The sequence below is a fragment of the Haliaeetus leucocephalus genome, unplaced genomic scaffold (genome assembly GCF_000737465.1).
Source record: "Haliaeetus leucocephalus isolate CR32 unplaced genomic scaffold, Haliaeetus_leucocephalus-4.0 Scaffold295, whole genome shotgun sequence".
Lineage (NCBI taxonomy): Eukaryota > Metazoa > Chordata > Aves > Accipitriformes > Accipitridae > Haliaeetus > Haliaeetus leucocephalus.
Genome location: NW_010972731.1, coordinates 1,599,252 through 1,621,454, shown reverse-complemented (window position 1 = coordinate 1,621,454; position 22,203 = coordinate 1,599,252). Strand labels below are relative to the sequence as shown.

At 37.7% G+C, this 22,203-nt stretch overlaps 2 protein-coding genes across 2 annotated transcripts in view; one reads left to right on the top strand and one right to left on the bottom strand.

The window, feature by feature from the left end:
• TMEM159 (transmembrane protein 159) overlaps positions 1–839 on the bottom strand; it is a 5,723-nt gene extending 4,884 nt beyond the window's left edge. Inside the window, exon 1 of the mRNA XM_010570190.1 lies at positions 809–839. The gene's annotated coding sequence lies outside the window, so the exon portion shown is untranslated. The remainder of the gene's footprint in view (positions 1–808) is intronic.
• Positions 840–5,307: 4,468 nt separating this feature from the next.
• DNAH3 (dynein, axonemal, heavy chain 3) overlaps positions 5,308–22,203 on the top strand; it is a 60,048-nt gene continuing 43,152 nt past the window's right edge. Inside the window, exons 1-14 of the mRNA XM_010570182.1 lie at positions 5,308–5,403; positions 6,535–6,758; positions 9,388–9,574; positions 10,116–10,305; positions 12,033–12,228; positions 13,737–13,862; positions 14,572–14,767; positions 16,032–16,211; positions 16,607–16,743; positions 16,901–17,006; positions 17,600–17,778; positions 19,154–19,338; positions 20,670–20,793; positions 21,369–21,522. Coding sequence (XP_010568484.1) covers positions 5,326–5,403; positions 6,535–6,758; positions 9,388–9,574; positions 10,116–10,305; positions 12,033–12,228; positions 13,737–13,862; positions 14,572–14,767; positions 16,032–16,211; positions 16,607–16,743; positions 16,901–17,006; positions 17,600–17,778; positions 19,154–19,338; positions 20,670–20,793; positions 21,369–21,522 — 2,262 coding nt within the window. The 5' untranslated portion in view covers positions 5,308–5,325. The remainder of the gene's footprint in view (positions 5,404–6,534; positions 6,759–9,387; positions 9,575–10,115; positions 10,306–12,032; positions 12,229–13,736; positions 13,863–14,571; positions 14,768–16,031; positions 16,212–16,606; positions 16,744–16,900; positions 17,007–17,599; positions 17,779–19,153; positions 19,339–20,669; positions 20,794–21,368; positions 21,523–22,203) is intronic.

The window sequence follows — 22,203 nt, the reverse complement described above, 5'->3', positions numbered from 1 at the left end:
CCTGCGGCGGCTGCCCGCCGGGCCGCAGCCCCTCTCGGCGCCTCGCCCTCCCGCCCTCCGGTTGCAACGCCCGGCGCGGCCCGGGCTGGGCCTGCCGGGGCCGAGGGAGGTGCCGCCGCCCTCCCGCCGCTGTCTCCTCCCCGCGGGGGCCGGCGGCTCGGCGGGCAGGGCCCGGCGCCGGGGGAGGCTGAAGAGAGGAGAGGGCCGGAGCAGCGGGGCAGGGACACCCGCGGCGTGGCGCAGGCACCGCGGCGGGGTGTTCAGCGAGGAAGGGACTAGGGAGGTTTCCAGAGGCTGCCCGGGGGCTTAGGGGCTTTTATTGGTTTCCCTGTTGTGCCCTTTCACGTCCCACTGCCTGTCCTGCCTTTCACACACCACACGCCCCCCCGGGCCCTGCCTCAGCCTCTCAGGTCTGGGCACCCTCGGAGCGTGCCAGGGCTTTGTGTGGCTTGAGGAGCTTTTTCGAATTAAGGGTAGAAAATGAGGGTATCTGCGATAGTAGGGTACGCTCAGCCCCGAGAGACTGGGGGTGCAGCGGGCCGGGGCGGGAGGAGTGGCTGGGGGTGTCAGATCTAGATTCCCGGTGCCAGAGCCGGTCAGATAGCGGTGGGATGTAATCCCACCATCCCGGCCGGAGGGGTTGCTGCCCTCGGGTGGGAGGCTACGAAGGCAGCTTTAGGTGGATTGTGGCTGTTGAGGCGGTCACGCCGTGTGGTGTAGTGGAATGGGAGCTGTGAAACACTTCATCTGGCATAACCACCTTCACCTCCCGCTCCATCTCTGGTTACTTGTTCCCACACGTTTCCACCTTGTCCTGCTGTCTCCACGGGTGTTTGGGTGGCCACGTGGCAAACCTATTTGGGGAGATGCTCCACGCGAGGAATAATAGCTTGAAAAATTCAGCTGGGTTTTCAGCAAGATCGGTGCATCCTACAGTGTCCCAGCATTTGGATGGGACTGTTCATCTCAGAAATTACGCTCGCTGAGGTGTGTTGCACGATGATTTGGCCTGGCTGCTTTCCAGAGCCATCACGATGGTGTTACAGGCAAGCGTGAAGCTTCAGTGAATTCCCAGCTTTTGCTACATAGATGGAATTTTTCATGCTGTAAATTACAGTCAGAAATCAGTAAAATATTCATGCTTCTCATGACTGCTTTAATCATTCTTTTTAATTGGTGCCACCCATGAGAGTATTGCAAAACTGAACGATAATGGTTTCGTGATTATTTTTTAAAGGCAACAAAATAAATACCATGTTTAATTTGGAGCGCGCTGGTCTTAGAACGCAAAGAGAGGTTGATACAGAATCGTATGCACACACATCTGGTTCTGAGAAAAACAATATGTTGACAATCGACATGTACAGACATTTTGAGCTAAGCGGGGGCTTTCTAGTTCTATCAAGGTTTTATAAAGTATGGGGGTTTTAACCTATCAGACTGTCAGAGCTCTGTGTCTTTGAGGTGCTGATTTCAATGAGTTCTGCAGATACAAGGATCTGTGTAGACAGAGGAAGTAAAAGAGAGATTTGCATATTAATGCAAATTTGGACCATGGGCTCTAAAAGCCCAACACAAGATACCTGCAAGAGGATGGTGAGGGCAAGTTTATTTTGCTTGAACTGTTAAAGCGTTTATATCTCATATTATTAAAGTGTGTAGTGTATTGATATTCCTAGCAGACTATATATATATAAAATTAAATTTGAATTTGTTGATTTTGTATAATTTTTTTAAAATGAGCATAGGGAAAAACTAACTGGTGGAATTATAGTGTGACATAATCCAGTGATAATGGCAGTATAAAGTTTAATGGCTCCACTGAGTTTAGAAGTATATTGGAGATTTTAAATTTCTGGCTGTTTTCGAAACATGCCATAGCTGCGGTTTTGGAGATAGTCTTGTACATCTTAGTGAATTATTTTCCTGCTATGCATAATTATTTATTCTGCTAGAAATTCACATATAATCTCCTTCTATATAAAGTAACTGGTTTTAATGTTTCCCAAGCAGCACAAGTAATTTATTTAACCTCAAAGGACATGCATATATAAGCATCCGAGTTGTTGTGCACAGAGGAACAGTAGTTACTATAACTGCTGCTTAAATGAGTTTGTCTTCATGCCAGCATCAGCTCAAATTAGCAGGAAAATACTCACATTGCAAACCAGCACTGAAATATTTGGAGGGTTACCATACACACTAGCCTAGCATTTGCCAGCTCCAGCATTAGCAGCACTGGTTCTGTACCCCACACTGCTGGCTTGTGTTTAAAGAGCAGCTTTGTTTATGGTAGGAACTTTCACATGTGGCCAAGCAGGAACAATGTTCCACTTCTAGTTGGTATTACATTAAGATGTAAGGAAAACTGTGCTGTTAACTTGGGGATATCAGCCATTCTTACAGTTTATAGAAAACAGGATGAAAAATAACATCCAAAGATGTTGGGAAAGAGTTTAAATTAAAATGGAAGTCTCACTGTGTTGGCAGAACATGTACAAGGCCCCTCTTGAGGGTCAGTATAAGGAGACTGCGCTAGATTTCAGTTTGGATGGTAATAATTCCCATTTGTGAAGAAATTTGATGGAGGACTTTTTCAGGATGTAGTGATGACTGTGAGTGGGAGGCAAATGCATACAAGCAGACTTAGAGGAATTGGGAGTAGAAGTATCCCACCTGCTGTCTTCGGATCTTCAGGGAGTTTGATTCTGAATGGTGGAAAAGTGATAGAGATGTTTGGGTTCAAGATTTTGAATCTTTAATATTGTTTTTTCCCTAGTTCTTCCTAAGAAAATTTGTGTTTATATAGCCTTTATTGCTCTGGGAGCTCCCTTGCTGTGTGCAGTGTTTTCATACAAATGTCAGAATATCTGAGATGTCTTAGGACTCCATTTTTAGTAGCTTTCAGAGGTAAAATGAACCTGTTCAGTTGCTCATTGGTTCCACAACTGAATCTCCCTGACCACAGCTTGGCGCAACACTGTGCTGAAAGAGGCTGTTTTCTCTCCACTTGGGGAAGAGAGGGAGGAGGGAATTCCTGTCTCCAAGCACCAGCTATGCTGTAACTGGGGCAACAAAGCTGAGGACTGAAAGGCAGAGTGTCGGAGAAGTTCACCAAGCTGGAACAGGCAGAGGGACTGGTAACAAGGGCGCCTGCAGGTAGTACCTGCTCTTACCCTGCTTGCTTATGCACTTGGTGGATGTGTAAGGCGTGCTGGGCATCTCCGTCTTTCTCTTTTCCCATTCCTTTTGACGTGTGCTTATTTCTCATGGCAATTAATGTGTGGCTCTGTCTGCTGTAAACCGCAATCAGGGGCCCAGAGTCCCTGGGACATTAGAAGAGAACAGGCAGTGGCACGGAAACTAGTTTTGGAGAAAGTAGAAAGAGCAGGGTGGAAAAAATGTTGCTTGAAAGGCATCTGGAGAGAGTTAGAAAGATTAAGGTAAAAAGTGAGCTTGAAGAGGAATGGAAAAAAAGAGAGCGTGTGGATTGGACAGGCAGAAAGCTTAGTGTTGTAAACAAGGAAGGGGAGAGCTGGGATTTTTCTTGTTCCTGGCAGTTGGGATAGGAAGCTGACTGTTTTGAGACGTTGTGTGGTACCTGAAATGAGTGTCTAATTCTTTTCCAGTGCTGTAATGACAAGGATGCTTATATTGAGGGGGAGGACCAAAAACTAAGCAAACAAAAAAACAAAGCAAAATGAAGCCAACACAGAGCCCGAGGCTCCTGAGGGTAAGTTCTTTCTGCAGTGACTGTGAAAAATGGATACCTTTTTCAAAACTTCAGATGAAATTGGCTATTACTGGTGGCTAGTGGTTTGACATTGGAAGAACTCTTATTTGAAGGCACTCGTTATTGTTGAATATTCTTTGGACCTAAGCCTTTATAATACACTTCTTATTAATTCCTTTGCTCAAGTATTTAACTTTTGGAAGGGTTAGGTGGCATATAAATGAAGAGTTGCTTTAGAATGAACAATGGCTTTCTTAATAACTCTTGTACCTCTAAGAAGGAACAAATCTCCTAATAAACTGCATGGTTTATTCATTTCTAAAGTACCCTAAGGCCCAATCCTTTAGTCATTAATCAAGAGCAATTCATGCTGTCTATAGTGAAATATGCCTGGCAGTGATAATATCTTGATTTCTGTGTGTGTGCAGGCACGCTGGGGAATACCAAGGAGGTAAATCAGATCAGTCCTTTCTCAAATTTTATTCCTAAATGGTCTCTACTTTGCTATTGAGGAGGGCACAACTTTGTCTGCTGGAAAACTAAGTTTGAGCAGCCTAGTTTTCCAGTCATATATCAGAAAGCAGTAACCACATGCTAAAGACGTATTAAAAATTATGTAAAAAATGACAGTATGTTATTCAAACATAATTTTATTGGGTAATAACATCCTCTTTTATGGGGATTTAATTCACTGGTGTTCAGATACCACATACTTCCACCTCCTTTTACTGATAGTGTCACTATATATTTGGGAATTTGTTCCTCATGAATCTCCTAAACAAATTTGATTTAGGAAACTCAGAGCAGACTAGGGGTGAGGTTTTGGCCCATGCTAAGGAAAGTTGCCATTCAAAAAAACCTTAAACCACTATGAGGCTAAATAATTCTGAGAAAATATTCTTGGAGAACTTTGTATGGAGTCCTGCAAGGCCACCTCAAAGTATGGTCACCTTGAGGAGATGGAACATAGTCCTAAGATTTATTAGGTATTCTCTTATTTGTATTGGAACACTTTGCAGAGTCACTGTGAGCAATCTGTTCTTCCAGTGGCATCCTGGCAATATAGCTTCTTCTGGAACTGGGTCATTATGGACATGAAAAAAATCTAGTGTTTTTTTTCTCCCCAGTAATGCAGCTCACGCAACTTGGGCTGTTTCACTGTCGATTTGGCAGTCTGGTAGGCTTTAATATTTTAATATCCAATGTTTATACCATTACAAACTCCACACAAAGTGGAGGTTTTAGTATAACTAAAAATATTTTAAACAATTGGAATTGTTTTCAGTGATATAAAAATGTTCGGGGTTTTTTTTGCTTGGTTGTTTTTTTTTAATCTGACATTTATTGGTGATTGGAAGTTTTATCAAATGACTACAAAGAACCATGCAATCTGAAAACCTGTTTTGCTGAGGAACCTGCTTCACAGAATGTCCATTTCCTTGAAATTAGAAAAGTTGCAATACATCATTTCCAATGAAAACTGAAAGTCTCTGTTCTTTCTGAATGTATCTTTTTTGAAACAGTGTATTTCATAAATGTCTTTGAAGTTGTTTTTCATTTCTCTCTAGTCACAAAATGATTCTGTATATAACATGAGTCATGCAAAACGGTTACCGGAATTACCGCCCCTACCTGCTTCTGCTTCAGCTGCACCTTCAGAATTGTATCAGGTATGTTGCTCTCTCCCCTTGTGTTAGTTTACACATTAAATTACATGTGCTAGCATGATTTTAGGCATCATATATTACCAGGCAGGTGGTAATATAGGTAGATGAAGTAAAAATAGGAAAAACTAAATTACTAAGTTAAAGCACTAAACAGATTGTCAGGTACTTCATTAGAGCTGCTTTTATTTAGAAAAGTGTTGTTACAACTTCTATTATGATTTGGATATTAAACCTTGGCAGTTTAAATTTGTTCTTTAAATTTATAGTTTATTATTTGCTGTTAAATTTTGGATTAAATATTTTGAGTTTAAGTTTCTGGGGAAGGAAGCAAATAGTAAAAATATTTTTCTTCCAAACAAATTGTGATTTCCCCTCCCCACCCCCAATACTTTATCACAGAGCGCAAAAAACCCTGAGTTAGACTGCTGTTCCAAAACCAGCTGACAGCTTGACAGGTACAGCATTGATCAGAATGGATAGCTTGTACAGCTGCACAACTACAGCCTCTGCTGTGTGACACAAATAAAAATTACATATGGCAACACTTAAGGGGAGGAAGAAGGGAGAGCTTGCTTTCCCCACCATAAGTGCCTCACAGTTGCTCATTTGGCTTGTTTGTGTCAGCACTTCAGTTCATCTAAGATGTCTTTCTTTAGAAAGATATTGTTTGCTAAGAAATTGAAGTAGTTTCTGATGGAAAATGGGTTATTTTGGACTTTGTTTGAAAACAGGAAATTTTAAGTGAGACATATACTCTAAAATAATGGTAAAAAAGTGAAAATTATTCAATGAAGTTTTAGATAAAATTTTTTATTTTCATCAGTTGGACTTCTGAGGATGTGTTAAGGGTTTATATAAGACATGGGAGCTGATTTAGCCAGTCCTGAAATTTGTGTTGCATAAGCAGTAGATTTTTGCCAGGTGATTTTTTCTTCTTTTCCATTAACCGCTAGTAAAATTATTCTTACACGTGTGTGGAACATCAGGATCTAAAAATAGATTAGTGATCGAATGACTCTGTCAGACTTATGTATTAGCTCTTTATATGAACTGATCTTCAACTTTATTCTAGCTCTAAGAAGACTCATAAATGACTGTGCTGTGTAAAACTATTGCTTTTTTTGTTAATTTCAGCTTGTCCTTAAGAGCAGCTGTTATCCTCCTTTGATGCAACGAGCATCATGGACATTGGCAGCTCCATTCAAAGAACAGAGTTACTACCGAAGCCCGAGTGACTCCATAGCTAATAACTATACTCTCACTGCACGGGATTTAAAATTGAAAAATGTGTGCAAATTCAAGTCTTCTTCAATGACAGGGACATCACTGAGTTCAGCAGAGCAGAGAACAGCCTCACTGCGTATCCATATTTGAATGTGCTTATAAGTTTAGCCTTGCTTGTTCTATACATTTTTATCTCTAATTTCTTATCTGCTAAAGCATCATCCCTGGAAAAATCACTTATTCCTAACAAATGCTTACAAGCTTATCACCACAGGGTCAGTATAGACAAATTTCCAAAAGCATACGTTAATAAAGGTAAGGCCAGTTTCTGATTAATTAGTTAGGTTCATCCCTCCAAATAATCACGTGCAATTATTTGGAGGGAATTGTTTGCAAAGCAGAAAATGAACAAAATACAGGTTAGCTCTTGTTATTGCTAGAAGTAAAAGTACCAACAGGAAAACAGAAACAAATTCAATGTGCACCCCTGTTATGTTCATATTCATGAGTCTTGCATAGCAAAACAAGGTGGGGGACAGGCATTAAAACGTTTACCTGAGGGTCAAATCCAATAAATGTTGCTTAATACACTGTTTATGTCTAAACCATGTAACTGATGTATTTGGTAGCAAACTGCATACATGTGTAAATGCTACAATATGAGATGTTGTATGCTGTTGATTCAACATGACACTATGATATAAAGCAAATAAAGTTAAGAGTTGTAATACTCTTGCTATTTAAGTTTACCAATATGTATATATCAAACATTTTAGGAAAACAAGTTGTTTAAGGCTTTAAGTGTCTTACCAGTTGCAGGTGTCAAATTAACTCCATTACTTAGTCTGAAAATTCCAAAGTAAATTATTAATGAACTTTATTTCCCAATTATCTAGTTAAATGTCCTCTGTATCAAGAGCAAGACATTCATAAACTATAGTTTTCTACATGCTGTCTGTCTGTTAATATACTCATCCTGCCTTGTTGCTTTGCTTCCCTGAAGTGTTAGAAATTATTTTGTTTCCCTGGGATAGATGAGACATAATAGCTTCAATATCTGCTTAGTCCCCTTGTATGCTATTTAAGAAGGGTTTGGTTTTGTTCATAGGGTCTCTTTAACAGTTTCTTTATCATACACCTGATTCTTCTACACCATGTACTTCTCCAGTACATGGGTGGGAGGTGGGAAACAGGTCATGGTACTTTCCTTGGTGAGAAGGCATGATGTATTAATTTTGTTAAAAGGCCTGTTTATTTGTACTCTGAAAAGCACATGGTAATAGTTTGTACTTCTCAGATTTTTCATGTGCAGTGTGTTTGGTAGAACTATACATCTTATAGAAGTGCTTTTACATTCAAAATAGAAAGTCCCAGTGCAGAAAACATGGTTTGTGCAGGGAGGGAAGTAAGCACTGAAGTCTTAAGCATGAGCTGAATGCTTTCCTGAAGCTAGTTTATAGTCCCAGAATCAGCAAGATTATTTAACACATCATTTTAATGTCTTGCTAAATGCTAAGTCAAAACTAAAGGCTTCTTTGTGACATTGTAGTTTCTGTTATTTCATTATCTGATCAATTGACTTAGCTCTGTTTTTCACCAATCTGAAATAATATCTTATTTGAAAAATATTCCTGTGTGTGATATTCTTAACTGGTCCTTAAAGCTTCAAAAGAATTTGATCCTTCTAGGAGAAAGCTTAAACTTACACAAAGAAGTCAATGGAATTCCAATAGGTAATGTACTGTAATGTTATAAAGATACAGATTGTTACAATCTGTCTAGATATTTGAGTTGTGATTTAGTATTTCTTGGATGTTAAGCATCCAAGCATGAAATGTTAAGTCTCTACAAAAAAATGTATGTGCATCAAGACTGAAATTCCATGGTGTACTAAGCAAGCACGTTTAACTGCTTCTTTGTGGCAGGATGCATTTCAGTTTTAGGCATGCTAAAGGAAAGGTCTTCCTTTCATGATTACTGACTTGAGAACCCAAAGTTTAGTTAATAGAGATGCAGATTGTATGCAAAACTCTCAGTTTTGCTGTGAGTGCTTAAATGCACTGTAATGCTCCTAGAGTTGTGTCAAATTGGGTGCTCTGCTGTAGTATTTCTTTTTATCTTCTTTGTGCTTGTGTTCTTCATCTGTAAAGCAAGGAAGTAAGCCTCTCTGGAACTGCTATGACAGTAACTTTCTTACTCCTTGTTAAGATAACATGGTGATGAGTACCATAAAAAAGGCAAAAGGGATATTTAAATTCTCTTCAGCTAAGGACTTCATAATGTGAAGTAAAGCAAGTATGGAGTGACAGCTTGTGTGGACAAATGCCCTATAGAAAACAGCATATAATAATGAAAAAGAAGTCTGTAGTGTAACTTTTATGCAAATGAGCCAATATGAACTTTTGGCTCAGACTGTTAAGGTTTTGGTAAGATAATCACCTGAAAATAGGTGGAGATCTTGGGCAACCTAAATAATAGCACTAGTAGGTCTGGCTCTGATAAAATGATTTATAAGATACTGCCTGTCTGAGTGATAGTGTGCAGTTGTAAGGTTTGCATGATTGTATTCTTTCTGTTAAAGTAGTGTGCTATGTTATACAATTTACTGAGGGTTTTTTATGAGTAATTTAAATACTTCATAGGTCATACTTGTCCTCAGTGTGGTGTAAGTGATTTATATAATGCTTGTAATTTGTCCATAGTGATTTAAGAATCCATTACTGCTTCTTTATTCACTAAACTTGTATTATTTTTTTTAAGAAGTACATCAAATTTGTTAAACAGTTTGGATCCCATTTCACTGTGTGCACCTGCTCATATGCCAGAATTACATGTCATACATTATACAGACAGCCAACCATTGACCCCAGAAGAACAGTTTGTTGTCATGCACTTACGTGAGAAGGAGATAAGTAAGCAAGAAAAACCACCTTCAAGAAATGATATAGAGGTATTTATATAATTTCTTTTTAAGATAAAAGTAGCAGCAGTAATCATCTGCAATATATGTCTGTAAACTGTTTACTTAAAAGTAATTGAAAAAAGAAGGCAGTACATGAGGTTTAGAAGATGTGAATATTCAGTATAGCAAACTGCTGTTAAATATTGTCAACTCCTTTCCTATTTGTTTCTCTTTCTAGCTACTCAGTCTGATTTTTGTTCTAATGGGTTTGCAAGCAGAAGTATCTTCCCAAATTCTTAACCTCTCACATCATTGGCTAGTACTTCAGAGATCAGTAATTTAATATGCTGCACTCAGTTCTACTGGTATATATGTTTACATCAAAACAGATGGAAGTGTTGTAAAAATGTCAGGCATTGGCAGTGCTTTAAAAAGAACCAAGATATTTAGCCAAAATCCATTATATTCAAACACCTTTCAGTTGCAGAAAATGTTCAAGTGACAGAAAAGCTAAAAATATTTTGTAGTAATTCATTATCTGTCAGAAAATTCATACAGTAAGCATAATATTTTTAACATTATTTTTCAGCGGTACTGTTACTACATATATAATGGAGTGCAGGAAGACATGCTGGCACCTCAGAATAAAGAAGTGATGAATGTAATTTTAAAGCATATTCCAGCTCACATTCTTGCTAACCCAGACCTGGAGAATTTACTTGCAAGTTTAAAAGAAGAGATTAAGGCAGACTATCGTATCAGCCTCAGGAAAGCCATTGGTGAGACTCAAAATCTCTTAGCAATTCAGAGTACGTAGACATTTATTGAACTTTGAAAGCAAGTCTGCGTTCTATTCTTAGCACCCATGGAGAATTCCTTTGAGGTCAGTAGAACTCATGCTACATAACATTCTAGTTTCAACAAATATTTATTGACTAAACCCTACATCCCATCACTTAAATATAGTCATGTCCAAGTTGAGTAGCTCTGGGTGCATAGAATCGTTTTGTCCATACTTATACAATTCCCCATTCCTAATTCAAATCCAAATCACATTCAAAATGCATAATTCTGCATCATCTCATCAGATGTATAAAGAGGAGGTTGATCAAATGGTGGTGGACAAGGAGTAATCATCTTAATTTGTAGCAAAAGAAATTAGAGAAGAAATGATTCTATGATTCTAAATTAGAAAGACATTGTGACTATAAAGATCATGAATCACTGCAGCAGACTATTCGTTGATGAATGTGCTTTGATTCATTGATGAATGATGCTTTGAAGTGCATGATAGACAAGTATCTGTCAACAGCAGTCTAAGTATATTTGATCCTGATGTGGGGAGAGGGTAAACTAGGCTATTTTAACAGATACTTCCCGGACTAACTTTTTTGTTATTCTGCAGTAAGTCAGTGATACCCATTAACAGCCAAATTCATCTGTCTCATAACTCCAGTGAAGGCAGACGTTACACTGTGCTCATGTCACATGTTCAGAGAATTTCATTTAAGACATCACAGGAATAAGGAAAATTAGATGGTACATTAATGTGCGTGATTACACTGCTCATGTTCAACAAATAGAAGACCATCATATATAAATAAATACAAAAGAATGTCACAATCCTCAAAATTCAATCCTTGAAATGCCCATCTGAAAGTGAATGTGAAAGAGACACTTCATAGAACATGAGATTTTTTAATTTGCTTTCCAGTAGTCTGATGGTTTTCTTGGGTTTTCCACATGCGAAATAATTCCTTTCAATTTTCTTAATTATGTTGACCAGCGAGTAGGTGTGGCCTCTCATTCATGACAACATAAAAAGGAGAGATGAAACAGTTTTCACTCTGCCTTGTATAGTCTCTGATATCTTTCTAAGTACCCTTTAATTTGCCTTTTATCAGTGACACCATTTTAGTGTTTGCGGTCCCTTTTTGTGGTAATGCTAATGTCAACAAGGGGTAGTAAGTCAGCTTCCCAGCTTTTGTTAATCTCTCATGGAATAGGCCATTGGTGCGATGGAACTGGTAGCACATGAGTTTTGGCACTTAGCAGGTCATAGATCAGCCCTTTCAATGTCATGTGCTTCCTACATACAACAGATGATTCATAAGATTTCTACGTTTCACAAACATTTAAGAAGCCTTCTAAAAATCATCCTTGAAAGGGAGATATTGCCACCCCTGGTTTATGGATGAGGAATTGAAGCACGAAATAAATGTGCTTCAACTGGAAAGACAGAATAAAAAGCTGTTTCTCCTCCCTCCCATTTTTAGAACCAGGACCAATTCTTCTTTTCTTTTTCTGAAATAATTTTATAGTCAAATTGGTAATTTAAGTATTGTCCTGTATTTCATCCTAAAAACATGCAAGTAACTATATGACAGTGTATAAGTTTTAAATGTGCAGAATTCTATGACTTCCTAAACTATGGAGATACTGTGTTTTCATATGTAGATTTTGACCATACCTGTAGTCTCACCATGATATATATGATTTGTTCTAGTTGATTACATCTTGATGGATCCAGCTGAGAGAGAGAGACTGTTCATTGGAAGTACCCCATGCCCTTTTCCCCGGAGGGTTGTCCGTGCACCAGTCCCATGGCACAGCTCTTATGAGGAAGTAAAAAGCTGGAATGAAAAGAATCTATTCGTAGTGAATCCATTGATGCCCACTTTGCAACAGCTCTGGCTTTCTCAGTAAGATGTCTTGTTCATAGGATCTTAATTAAATTGAGAATGTGTAGGGGTGAATTATAGGGAACTTAGTTACTGGGCCTGAAAGTAGCTCATGGTCACAAGAGCGTTCCAGACACCTTTTGAAGGCCTCGAACAGAATAAACAAGAAGATAGAAGAAGAAAGAGCCCAGTTAGAAAAACACAGGTGCACATTCCATGATAAAGGGAACTTGGCACAAACAACCTCAGTTCAGGGGCTTATCTCGACCAATTGGACTGAGACAAGTTTCGCATGCTCTAGCTAACATAGCCAATTATATCCTGTGTTTATGCGCATGTACAGAGTGAGCATAACTAACTGTATCTTATGTTTATACATGTGGACAGTATCGATGTAACCAATCACATTTTATGCTTGTGCACGTGGACACCAAATGCTTGCATGCAGCAGCCAATCAAAGCTTCTAAGCAACTTAGAGAATTGTATAAGAATGATCAGCTAGGCTCAAGAAAGTGGTGACTTTAATCATCATATTGGTGTTCTATCATCCGGGCCCCCCATGGAATAACCCTAAACCCTACAAGAACGTTTTTATTTTATGACTTGGTTAGAGAGTGCATCTGCTGACTTCTCTTCGTATGCTATGGACATCCTGGTGGAGCCAGTAGAGAGAAGGTGGCAAAACCTGTTCTGTTTTCTAAAGAATTTTTTCTTCTGAGCCTGAGAGAATTTCAACGTGAAATGATTGTTTCCCGCAAACTCTGAATGCAAGCATGAACATGTTCTATGTGTCCACAGTGAAGAATGGGTAACTTCGTGCTATGAAAAGATCATCCCCTTTGTTAAAAGATGTTTTCCCTAAATTAAGATTCAATGCTCAAGTAAATAGTGATTTGGAATTGTCATCTTGATTCCTGAAAATTAACAAAATTAACTCTTAAAATTGAGTCTCTTTCAAATGTCTGTACTTGGAAGTTGTTCTGGGGACTTTCGAAAAGTGAGATAAGTTTTCTTATGAAGTTAAGTATGGTAGTTGGTAATCTTGAGAACTTTTTTTGCATTTAAGTAAAATTTGCAGGAATTTAAGACCTTGTATGTTACAGATTGTGATATACGCCACGCTGATGAAATTTTATTTTTTTCCCCACAGGGTAGCCAGGATAGGTACTTACTACTATTAATACAGAATAGAAGCAGTAGATGTCGTTCTGTATGTACTTTAATGCCTGGATACACTAATGAATCTAGGAAATGGACAAGAAATTATTCTGACCATTTTAGCAAAAAATTAACACAATTTTAAATATAACAAGTACAAAATGAAGTTTGTGAAGCCTTTTACATTTACCGATAGCAAAAAAATACCCCACCCCAAACATGAGAAGTGCGCTTGTTGGACAGCTTAGCAATGAAGTGATATGCATCAGTGAAATTAGTGTTTATAGATACATAGGAGACCTTCCTGGCTATATTTCTTTTTCTTAAACAGAATTCCATAAAATACCTACTATTTGTTTTACTTCCATAGGTATAGTCATCTAAGGTTTGTTCGCACTGAAGAAATGCTTTGTAGAGACCTGCCGCTGTTGCCTACTGAATTTGAGGAGGTCATTCGAAGACACTGTGTGGAAGCTCACGATATTCTTCAGAACAAGTCAGTACCACAGTAGTAACAGTAGATAAATAGGGTATCTTAAGGTCTGATTTACATGAAGCTCCCTTTTTAAAACAGATCTTAGACTGAGATGACACTAGTCCCAACCACAAGGCTGCCAAAACAGAGGGTTAAGTTAGCAGAGAGGGATAAACATCAGGATGCTGAAAGACCTATTGAAACTGCAAACGTGCATGTGCAAAAGCAAATGGGAATAAACTGACTATGAATAAATGTAGACTGGAAATTAGAAGGTTTCTAACCATGAGAGGAGTGGAGTCTAAATCTATAAAAATGGTGACAGAAAGACTAACTTTTTTAATTATAGAAATTAATCAATGTAAGAAAGAGATTATATGAGGTAACAGCCCATGATATAAGGCGACTGCATTCTGCCACCTGAGATCTCTTCCAAACTCAAGTTTTCCATTTAAGACTAATAATTTAATATTGCCACTAGAATTTTGTCTATTGATATTAACTTAAACTAATAGTAGGGGCCCATTATAACAAGAATCCTTAGCTTAAAAACTCAGGTTTCCTCTAAGTCCTGGAAGGTACAGTTTTGTTTGACATATAGTTGTCAATGCTCTACTAGCCCTTTGAATTTTGCTCATTCTTTGAGTAATTTCTGAGTTCAGATTTCATTGCAAGGAGCAAAGTAAGACTAAAGCTTTTAAAACTTTGTCCCCATATTCTTTCATTGTAGGTGGATCCCAACTTGTGCATCCATTTTCCGTCATGAGAAAAGGAAATGGCTTCATTTTGCTCCTGAAAATGACTCTGATTCCTCTCAGCTAGTTGAAAGCTATTTTCATTCGGTGGCAACTCTAATGTCATTACAATTACGTGAGATGGTTGTTAACTCCTTAGAAGATCTTCTTGCGTTTTTTATGATCCACAAGGTATACGCTGTGAAGTATATCTATAGTTTTCAGTGTTACATGGAGATAATAATTCATATAGCCATAAAATGTAATGCTCTTTGAAGGCTAAAATATCCCAGATAGCTCTTGCCTCCATAAAACATGGCTGGATCTTTCAAACAGTCGTGCATACTCAGTGGATTTTTTTTTTTGTATGGTCAAGATCTGCTCACTTGAATAATCATTTTGCAGGCCTAGGGTTACAACTAGCAGTTTACAGGAGTTTTCAACTCTGTTTTGAGTGTGTGTGCGTTTTTAAAATTTATTTTTAGTTTTATTTTTCTTGGCCTTAACCAGGCAAAACACTTAAATGTGTTTTTCTGAAAGCACATGAATAATCCCCTTTGAAGTCAAAAGTGTGCATAGTCATGCATGTAATCCTTTGCAGAGGTAATTTATGGATGTGGTGTCCCTGTCTACACCAAATGAGTGCCCTGTATTATTTCAAGTAATGCACATCATTACAATAATAAGCATTACACAATAAGAGTTTTTACCACTGTTTTGGCTACAATAAAGTTGCCTCTTAGTGGAAATGAGTTCTTTAAATATCAGATCACTCAGGATGATAAGACAAAATGAAACATATTTAAACAGAATAAATGTGGCAGATTAAATACTGCATTGCTGCCAGAGGATCACACTACAATATGCTGTCAAACCTTATGCTAAGCCTTGCATCCAGGTGATGATGGTGTTGCTCATGGTTGGGGCTTTTTTTTAGTTTTTTGGTCCTGTGGGTTGCTTGGGGTTTGGTGTTTTTTTCAGTTGTTTTTTGTTGTTTGTTTGTTTTTAAATCATTATAGCATCTACATTACGAGTCTATTCATGGATTAGGACTCCATTACTGTAAAGGCAATTTGGGAGTAGGGCAGTTCTTAACAACCATACAAGGCAATTAAAAGACCAGGATCTTGTATTTGGTTTCTGATAGGCGTTATGGATTTTTTTTTAGAGCTTTTGTTCTGTATGGTAATTAGTGCTTTACTTCTGTTACTTAAGGGGAAATCAAGGCAATTAGGCTTCAATCCAGTTTCCTAATTCCAACTTTTATAGATTCATTTAGGATTTGGCACCTTAAAATCTTGTGTATTGGGATATCAGTGTTTTGAATAAAAATCAGGGAAGAAGATCCCATTGGTGCTGTGTAGTTAAGAGATTTGGGAGAGCTTGAATCTTTTAAAAATTATTATTGTTATAGCCAATTTCTTTGGCATGTATAATTTTCTTTCTTTTCCCTAAGGATGGAAGTGATTTTACAGAACCGTATGAAGAAATGCAGTTCTTTGTACCTCAGATACTAACAGTCAGACTTAGTGTGGAAGAATCCAAGATTGTCTTTGAGCCACCTTTGGAAGAATGTTGGGATTTAATCAGTCATTGCTTCAGGGATATCCTGCACGGTGCTGAGGAACTTCCAAAGGTACTGGATAAATTACAGCTGCATACAAAATACAGTATGGATAAAAACTGTCTATGATATAAAAAGTTATGAATGAGGCAGAAAACTGACAAATAGAAGATAAAGATAATGGTCATGTATCACAAACTGTGTGAATTTTTGTAATTATAGAAGATAACATAGGAATTGGTTTTTTTCAGATTCAAGTTATATTAAAGCCCTGGTTTCATTTTCATATAGTTTTCAAAAGCAAACTATGTGTGTAACCAAGTGTTAATTATGAATCAGAGCCTTTTCACATTGTGGTGTTTTTGCCAAATAAAACATTTTTTTGAAGTGGTGGGTGAAGGGGTAATAGAATACATTATATTCTCTATTATATGTGTTATTACAGTATTTGCAATGGTGTCTTTTAGGTAGAAAGATTTCTATTTCCAGAATTTAAAAGAGATGATCTCACTCTCAGTACAGTCAAACCAGAGGAATCATTGTTTTCAGAGTATGTGAACAAATTTGAAAAGATCTTTGAGAGCAACATACTTGGTCCCCAGAAGTAAGTTCTGGCTGTTAACTCTGTTGCCTATCCAAACCCTCAGATTAATAACACTATCCATTTGACTCAAACAAATAGTTTGAGCTGATTGTTTCTTATTGTAGAGAATCTTCACATTGGAATCTTAAGTTTGTTTCTGTGATCTTCTGTGTTTAAGGTATTTAAACGTGTACAGGAAATACAGCAGTCTTTTGAACAACAATGCACAGCAAGATGTCACAGATTTCTTGAAGGAAGGTCATTCTTTAGAAGCTTTTACAGAGGTAATTTGTAACTGACAACTGCTACATGTTCATACAGCAGCTAACACATCACACTTGACTTCCTAATATATTACCTAAAGAACTCCCATTCAAATCACTTGTTTTAGCCTTGGGAATAAATACTAGAGAAGCCATTTCAATTTACATAGTCCCTTACTGTAGGGCTGCTGTGCAAATGTAGAAGGAGGTTTTTTTATGGCCTCCTTCTATGGGTTTTGTTGGGTCTTAGTAGCTAAGTCTAGTGGAAGGCTGCCCAGAGTATTTGGTGAATCTGCAGCTTACTGGTCTTTTGACTGTCTTGTCCTTAGTCAGGCATGTCTACTTTTCTCTCTGCATTCCTGAGTTAGCCTATGGCTAAATACTTCTTTAGGCAACTTGTGGTATTCCTTAATATGGCACATTACTGTGCAAAGCTTTCAGTCCTGGAATCTGTGGATAGGAGCTAAGCTCTGGAAAGGTAAAAAATAGCTGTTCCTTCTTGTATTTGGAATATATTATCCATTTGCTGGATGGGAACTAATTAGTTGTTGTTTAACGTCTTTCATCTATAGATTTTAAGGAAAAATAACAGATGTATTATTTTCCATTTGTAGAAGATTGACAGCTTAACAAAACTGAAAAGAGAGATTGCTTCCATGCATGTCACTGTCCCTCTGGCCATGTTCTGTCTGGATGCTGTACAACTGAATGAGGAACTCTGCAATCGGACCCAAAATCTTAAAGATAGATTGATTGAATTTGAAGTGATGGAAAACAGAGAGTTAAATAGAAGGTACATGTTGTTAGTATGTGTGGTTCTTGCTGTCTGTGTGGACTGTTGCTGTGTATCTGTGGATGAGATAACTTTTATTCATCTGCTGGGTTTTCTAGTGCTGACCAGATGTGTAAGGGCACCAAACTGGGTAATTAAAATTAACAGGAACAGAAATACTTGTAAATAAATATCTAATTTAGTCTGTATAGCATGTACATAGAGATTAGACTGAAAGTACGCCCTTGTTCTTTCCTCCTTTACTGACCTTCTAGGATTTGGGTTGAGGTCCTTGCTTCCCCTGCTGGTGTCCAGCTAAATCAGCATGAAGAATGTACTATGCAGTTCTGCATTTGTCTTGTCCCTGACTTTTTTTTTTTCATTTTCTTTTTCTTTTTCTCGCTCCCCCTCACCCCCCTCCCGGAAAGTAGTAGTCCTGATGTTATATCTTGGCAAGTTTAAAGAAAGGAAAAAAAAAAGGACCTTGAAGATATAATTTGACTCCAATGTAATGGGATAATCCTGTTTCTGTGAATTAAAAACACCCCCACCCCCCACAAACACCAAAAATCCCCCCCCCCAAAACCCCACCCCCACTGTGGAATATTTCCACAGTGAATGGGGAGAGACAATCACCATAAATAAATTATTTAACCCACCTATCTAAGAAGCATCTCCAGGTGGAGATGAACCACAGTCTAGAGGGGCCTCTCTGCCTCCACTTACTGTGGAAGGGATCTAGACAACGAGCTTATGCTGAAGACCTAACATTTGGAAGGCTGGAATTGCTTTAAGTGAACCTATCCTTTGTGTGTGGTTGCCGGTTGCATGCCTGCTGTCTGTATAGATAATTGCAGTACTGAACTGGAATCTGCACAAGAAAGTGTATCACTGGGAAGGAGGAAAATAACAGGATTTCTTCCTTTCTGTATTTTCTGTTCCCATGTACAATGTAAAATAAACTTGATTGTTTCATATTTTTCTCTTTATAACTTTTTTCATAACATGCACTTGATTTTATTGTTGCGGGGTGATTAAGTGAGCTCTTGCTTACTGCTTTCAAACATTTCTTTCTGCAGCAGATCGGGTCTTGAAAAGGAAATTCTAAACCTATAGGAAGGAAACTGTTAATATGCTGTTAATTGTAATTTTGAACCAACTGAGCAATCATTCTATTATGTATCAGTTGTTGTAAACATAGTAGGACAATATAACTGATTGTGCAAAGTAAAAAGGCATCCTTTATAAATGCCTGTCTGCTGTGTATATTCAATCTGAATACTTAATTTATGAAGCAATGTAATATTCTTCTTTAAAAGACAAACTTGATTAACAAGATCTTGCATCTCTGTTCACTTATGATCCCAGTGATATGTCTGTTTTCTTTTTATTGTAGAATTTGCAATGAATATAACTTAATTGCAAAGAGAATGAGTGAGGTGCCTCTGAACACTGAAGAGCTAGTGGAATTTGATGCATATTTAAAGACATCCAGTGAAGTTACTGCTTTTAAACTGAGACAGGAGGTCACTGAAGCAGCACATAGACTGGAATTCCTCATGAACTATGCTGATCTTTCACGTATGTTTCAATTACAGAATATAAAAGTCTCCATCTGAAAATATTTGTATATAGATATTGGGCTCTGCATGCATAAATGTTCATCTTCTAGAATGCTAATGGAAAGCTCCAAAAGAGGCAGAAAGGAAATAAAAAGAATTTAGTAGAAGCTAAAATGTACCAATGCAGGAAGGAATGGTTAGAGAAATGGCATACAGCACAGACAGTGCTTTTTTCTGTGTTTTAGTGAATGTCTTAGTCATTATCAGATTAATGTCATGTAATCTGGCCAAATAGTGTTACACCTCTACATTATTCAATAAAAAGTCTTCTGTGAAAAACTAAAAAGCCATGTCTCGAAGGCTCTATGACAGCTTTTGGAGAATGTGAGAACTTGCATCTCTGCAGTTGAGTATTAGATCAGTGGAGGCCTTTTGTTGTTTTGCTGTGATGGTTTCCTGTTTTTTATTTTTGGAGGGCTGTTCTCCAAGATGGAAGAAACATCTGTAGAAGTTGCTTTTAGTTTGCACTATTTAAAGCAAAAATGTGCCATTCACAGATGCTGTATGTTATTTACTGTACATAAAAACGAAGAGCAGTTATATGAAAGCTTACCCATTTTAGTGGCAGGATGATCCTTTCTCCTTAAGCAGAATACACTTTCAGATCAGACAGTGCTAGAAATAACTAGAATATGCCATGTTTATTAGAATTTATTTCTGATAAAAATTAGGATGCCTATGGAAGCCAGGACATCTTTCTGTTATGTTTTGGACTGGAGTGTTTGCATGCACAGTATTTCATAATTACATATTCTTTTTAGCTGGGTTTATAAGAATGTGTCCTGCAGTTAGTTATAACGAGCTAAGTGCACTGAACAAAATGACAAATACGAAGATGGAGATGCCTGCTCATTGTAGTTGTTATGGTCTAGCTTTTGTGAATAATTTGGCATTTACACACTGTGGACTAAAAATGGTTTAAACTTTACTTTTACCCACCTTATGTACGTATATATATTTAGTTAGGAGTGGTCTGTCTCTGTGTGTAGTTGAACAGAATTGATATTCTGGAATAGCTGTTCTTAATTTTCTCTGCCTAGCTAAGATCTTATTCAGAGAATTTCACATTCTTAACTTGATTTTAGAGTTTTGCTATCAAACTTGTTTTAGGGAATGCTTCCTTTTGCAGTGAAGATAATTCAGCCAGCAGCTTGAAATATGTATCTTCTTAGACAGTTTATTCCTAAATGTAGTTTTAGCTATTTTGCTTACTCTTCACAACAGCCATTCTATTAGATCATTGGTTAAAAGGTATTTTCTTAAAGATGTCTATATATTTTTTTATTTTAGATGTTGACATAAACCTGAATAGCACTGTTTTCCATTGGCCTGATCAGATTGAGATAATCTTTGAAAACAGTAGAGATCAGTTGTGTAGCAGGAGAAATCATGCAGAGATGGTTTTGCTTGAAAGGTATGGTGTTAAGACATTTTCTTTCACTGGTTATTTTTAAAGAAAAGAAAAATCTCATTATCAGTAAAAGGGAGAAAATGTCAAAGAAGGAAAACTTGGAAGGGAGCTGAGAAAGTAAGGAAGAAACCTAGTTTACAGTATTATGGAGATTTCAGAAAAATACTGTTGATGAGGGTGGATTAGAATATTCCTATGCTTAAACAGGTCTGAAAGGAGGAATGAAGGATGTTGCTAGAATATTCATAATTTTATCTTGTTATATTGCTTAGTACAGTATTACACATAGTTTTGTTACGTTGTTTTCACTCTTCCTTTATTTCCTCCAGGTAGTAAAAGTAGCAAATGTAAGTAAACAAAATAAATTGGGAGGTTTGAAAATGAACCTTGAATTCTAATCCTGTGAACTGCATAGTATTGCTATAACTGATTAATGGGTTTTCACTGGCATCCGTGTTTACTTTACTCTAGTATTGAGATCAGATTTCATTTGACAGTGCCTGTTATAGTTAATAAAATATGAAACCTGAAAAGGAATGAAACAGAACATCATATTACCTTAGCTATCTTTACCTTAGGTGTTCTCAATTTGAGGAAACTCTTGAAGGTTATAATAGAGAAGTAGAAAGCTACAAAAAGCGGGATGTCATGACCATAGAAGAAATGAAGAAGAATGCTGAGAAATTTAAAGAGTTAAATGAGAATCTAGATAATGCAGTAACAGAATTTGAGGTTAGTATTTATTAGTCAAGTATGGAGTGGGTTGCAATGTGCTGGATGAGCAAAAGTTTGGTTCCTGTCCCTGTTTTTTTCAGGGTTCTGGTCATATATTGTCAAGATGCCTTTAAAATTTCCAAATTCACAAACATGGGGCAAATATCTTCTTGTCCCTGTATGCTGAGTCATCCCTACTGCTGAGTTGAAATACTGAATTTCAGTGTTTCCAAGCAGTCAATAGTAGCATGATGCTATCCATGGAAAACAGAATTCTTCTGGCAGAGTTGGCAGGAGCAGAATATTAGGGAGGTGGCATTTTCCCTGAACCACGGTTTGTGCTGCTGGACCTGTGTTTTCAGTCCCTCTCCTTGTCCGCTAATTAAAATCAAATGTTTTTCAGCTGTTTGTATCATTCCAGAACTTGCCTATAGGCATTAAATATGTGTAATATCACAGCAAGGGAAGTGTCAGGTGCTAGAAGGAAACCGAAGACCAAGATTCCTAGATTCTATTCAGGGCTCTCCATCCAGTGTACTGTGTGGTTCTAGGTTGAATAGTTTGTCTCAGCTGTGCTTCTGCTGGGAAATGAGAATGGTTACCTTTGAGAGATCTCACAGGCATTGTGACGCTTAATTAATCTTCTAAATCACAGTGAGACAATGAGATTTCTGCATATATGGAGCCTTAAGGATCAAG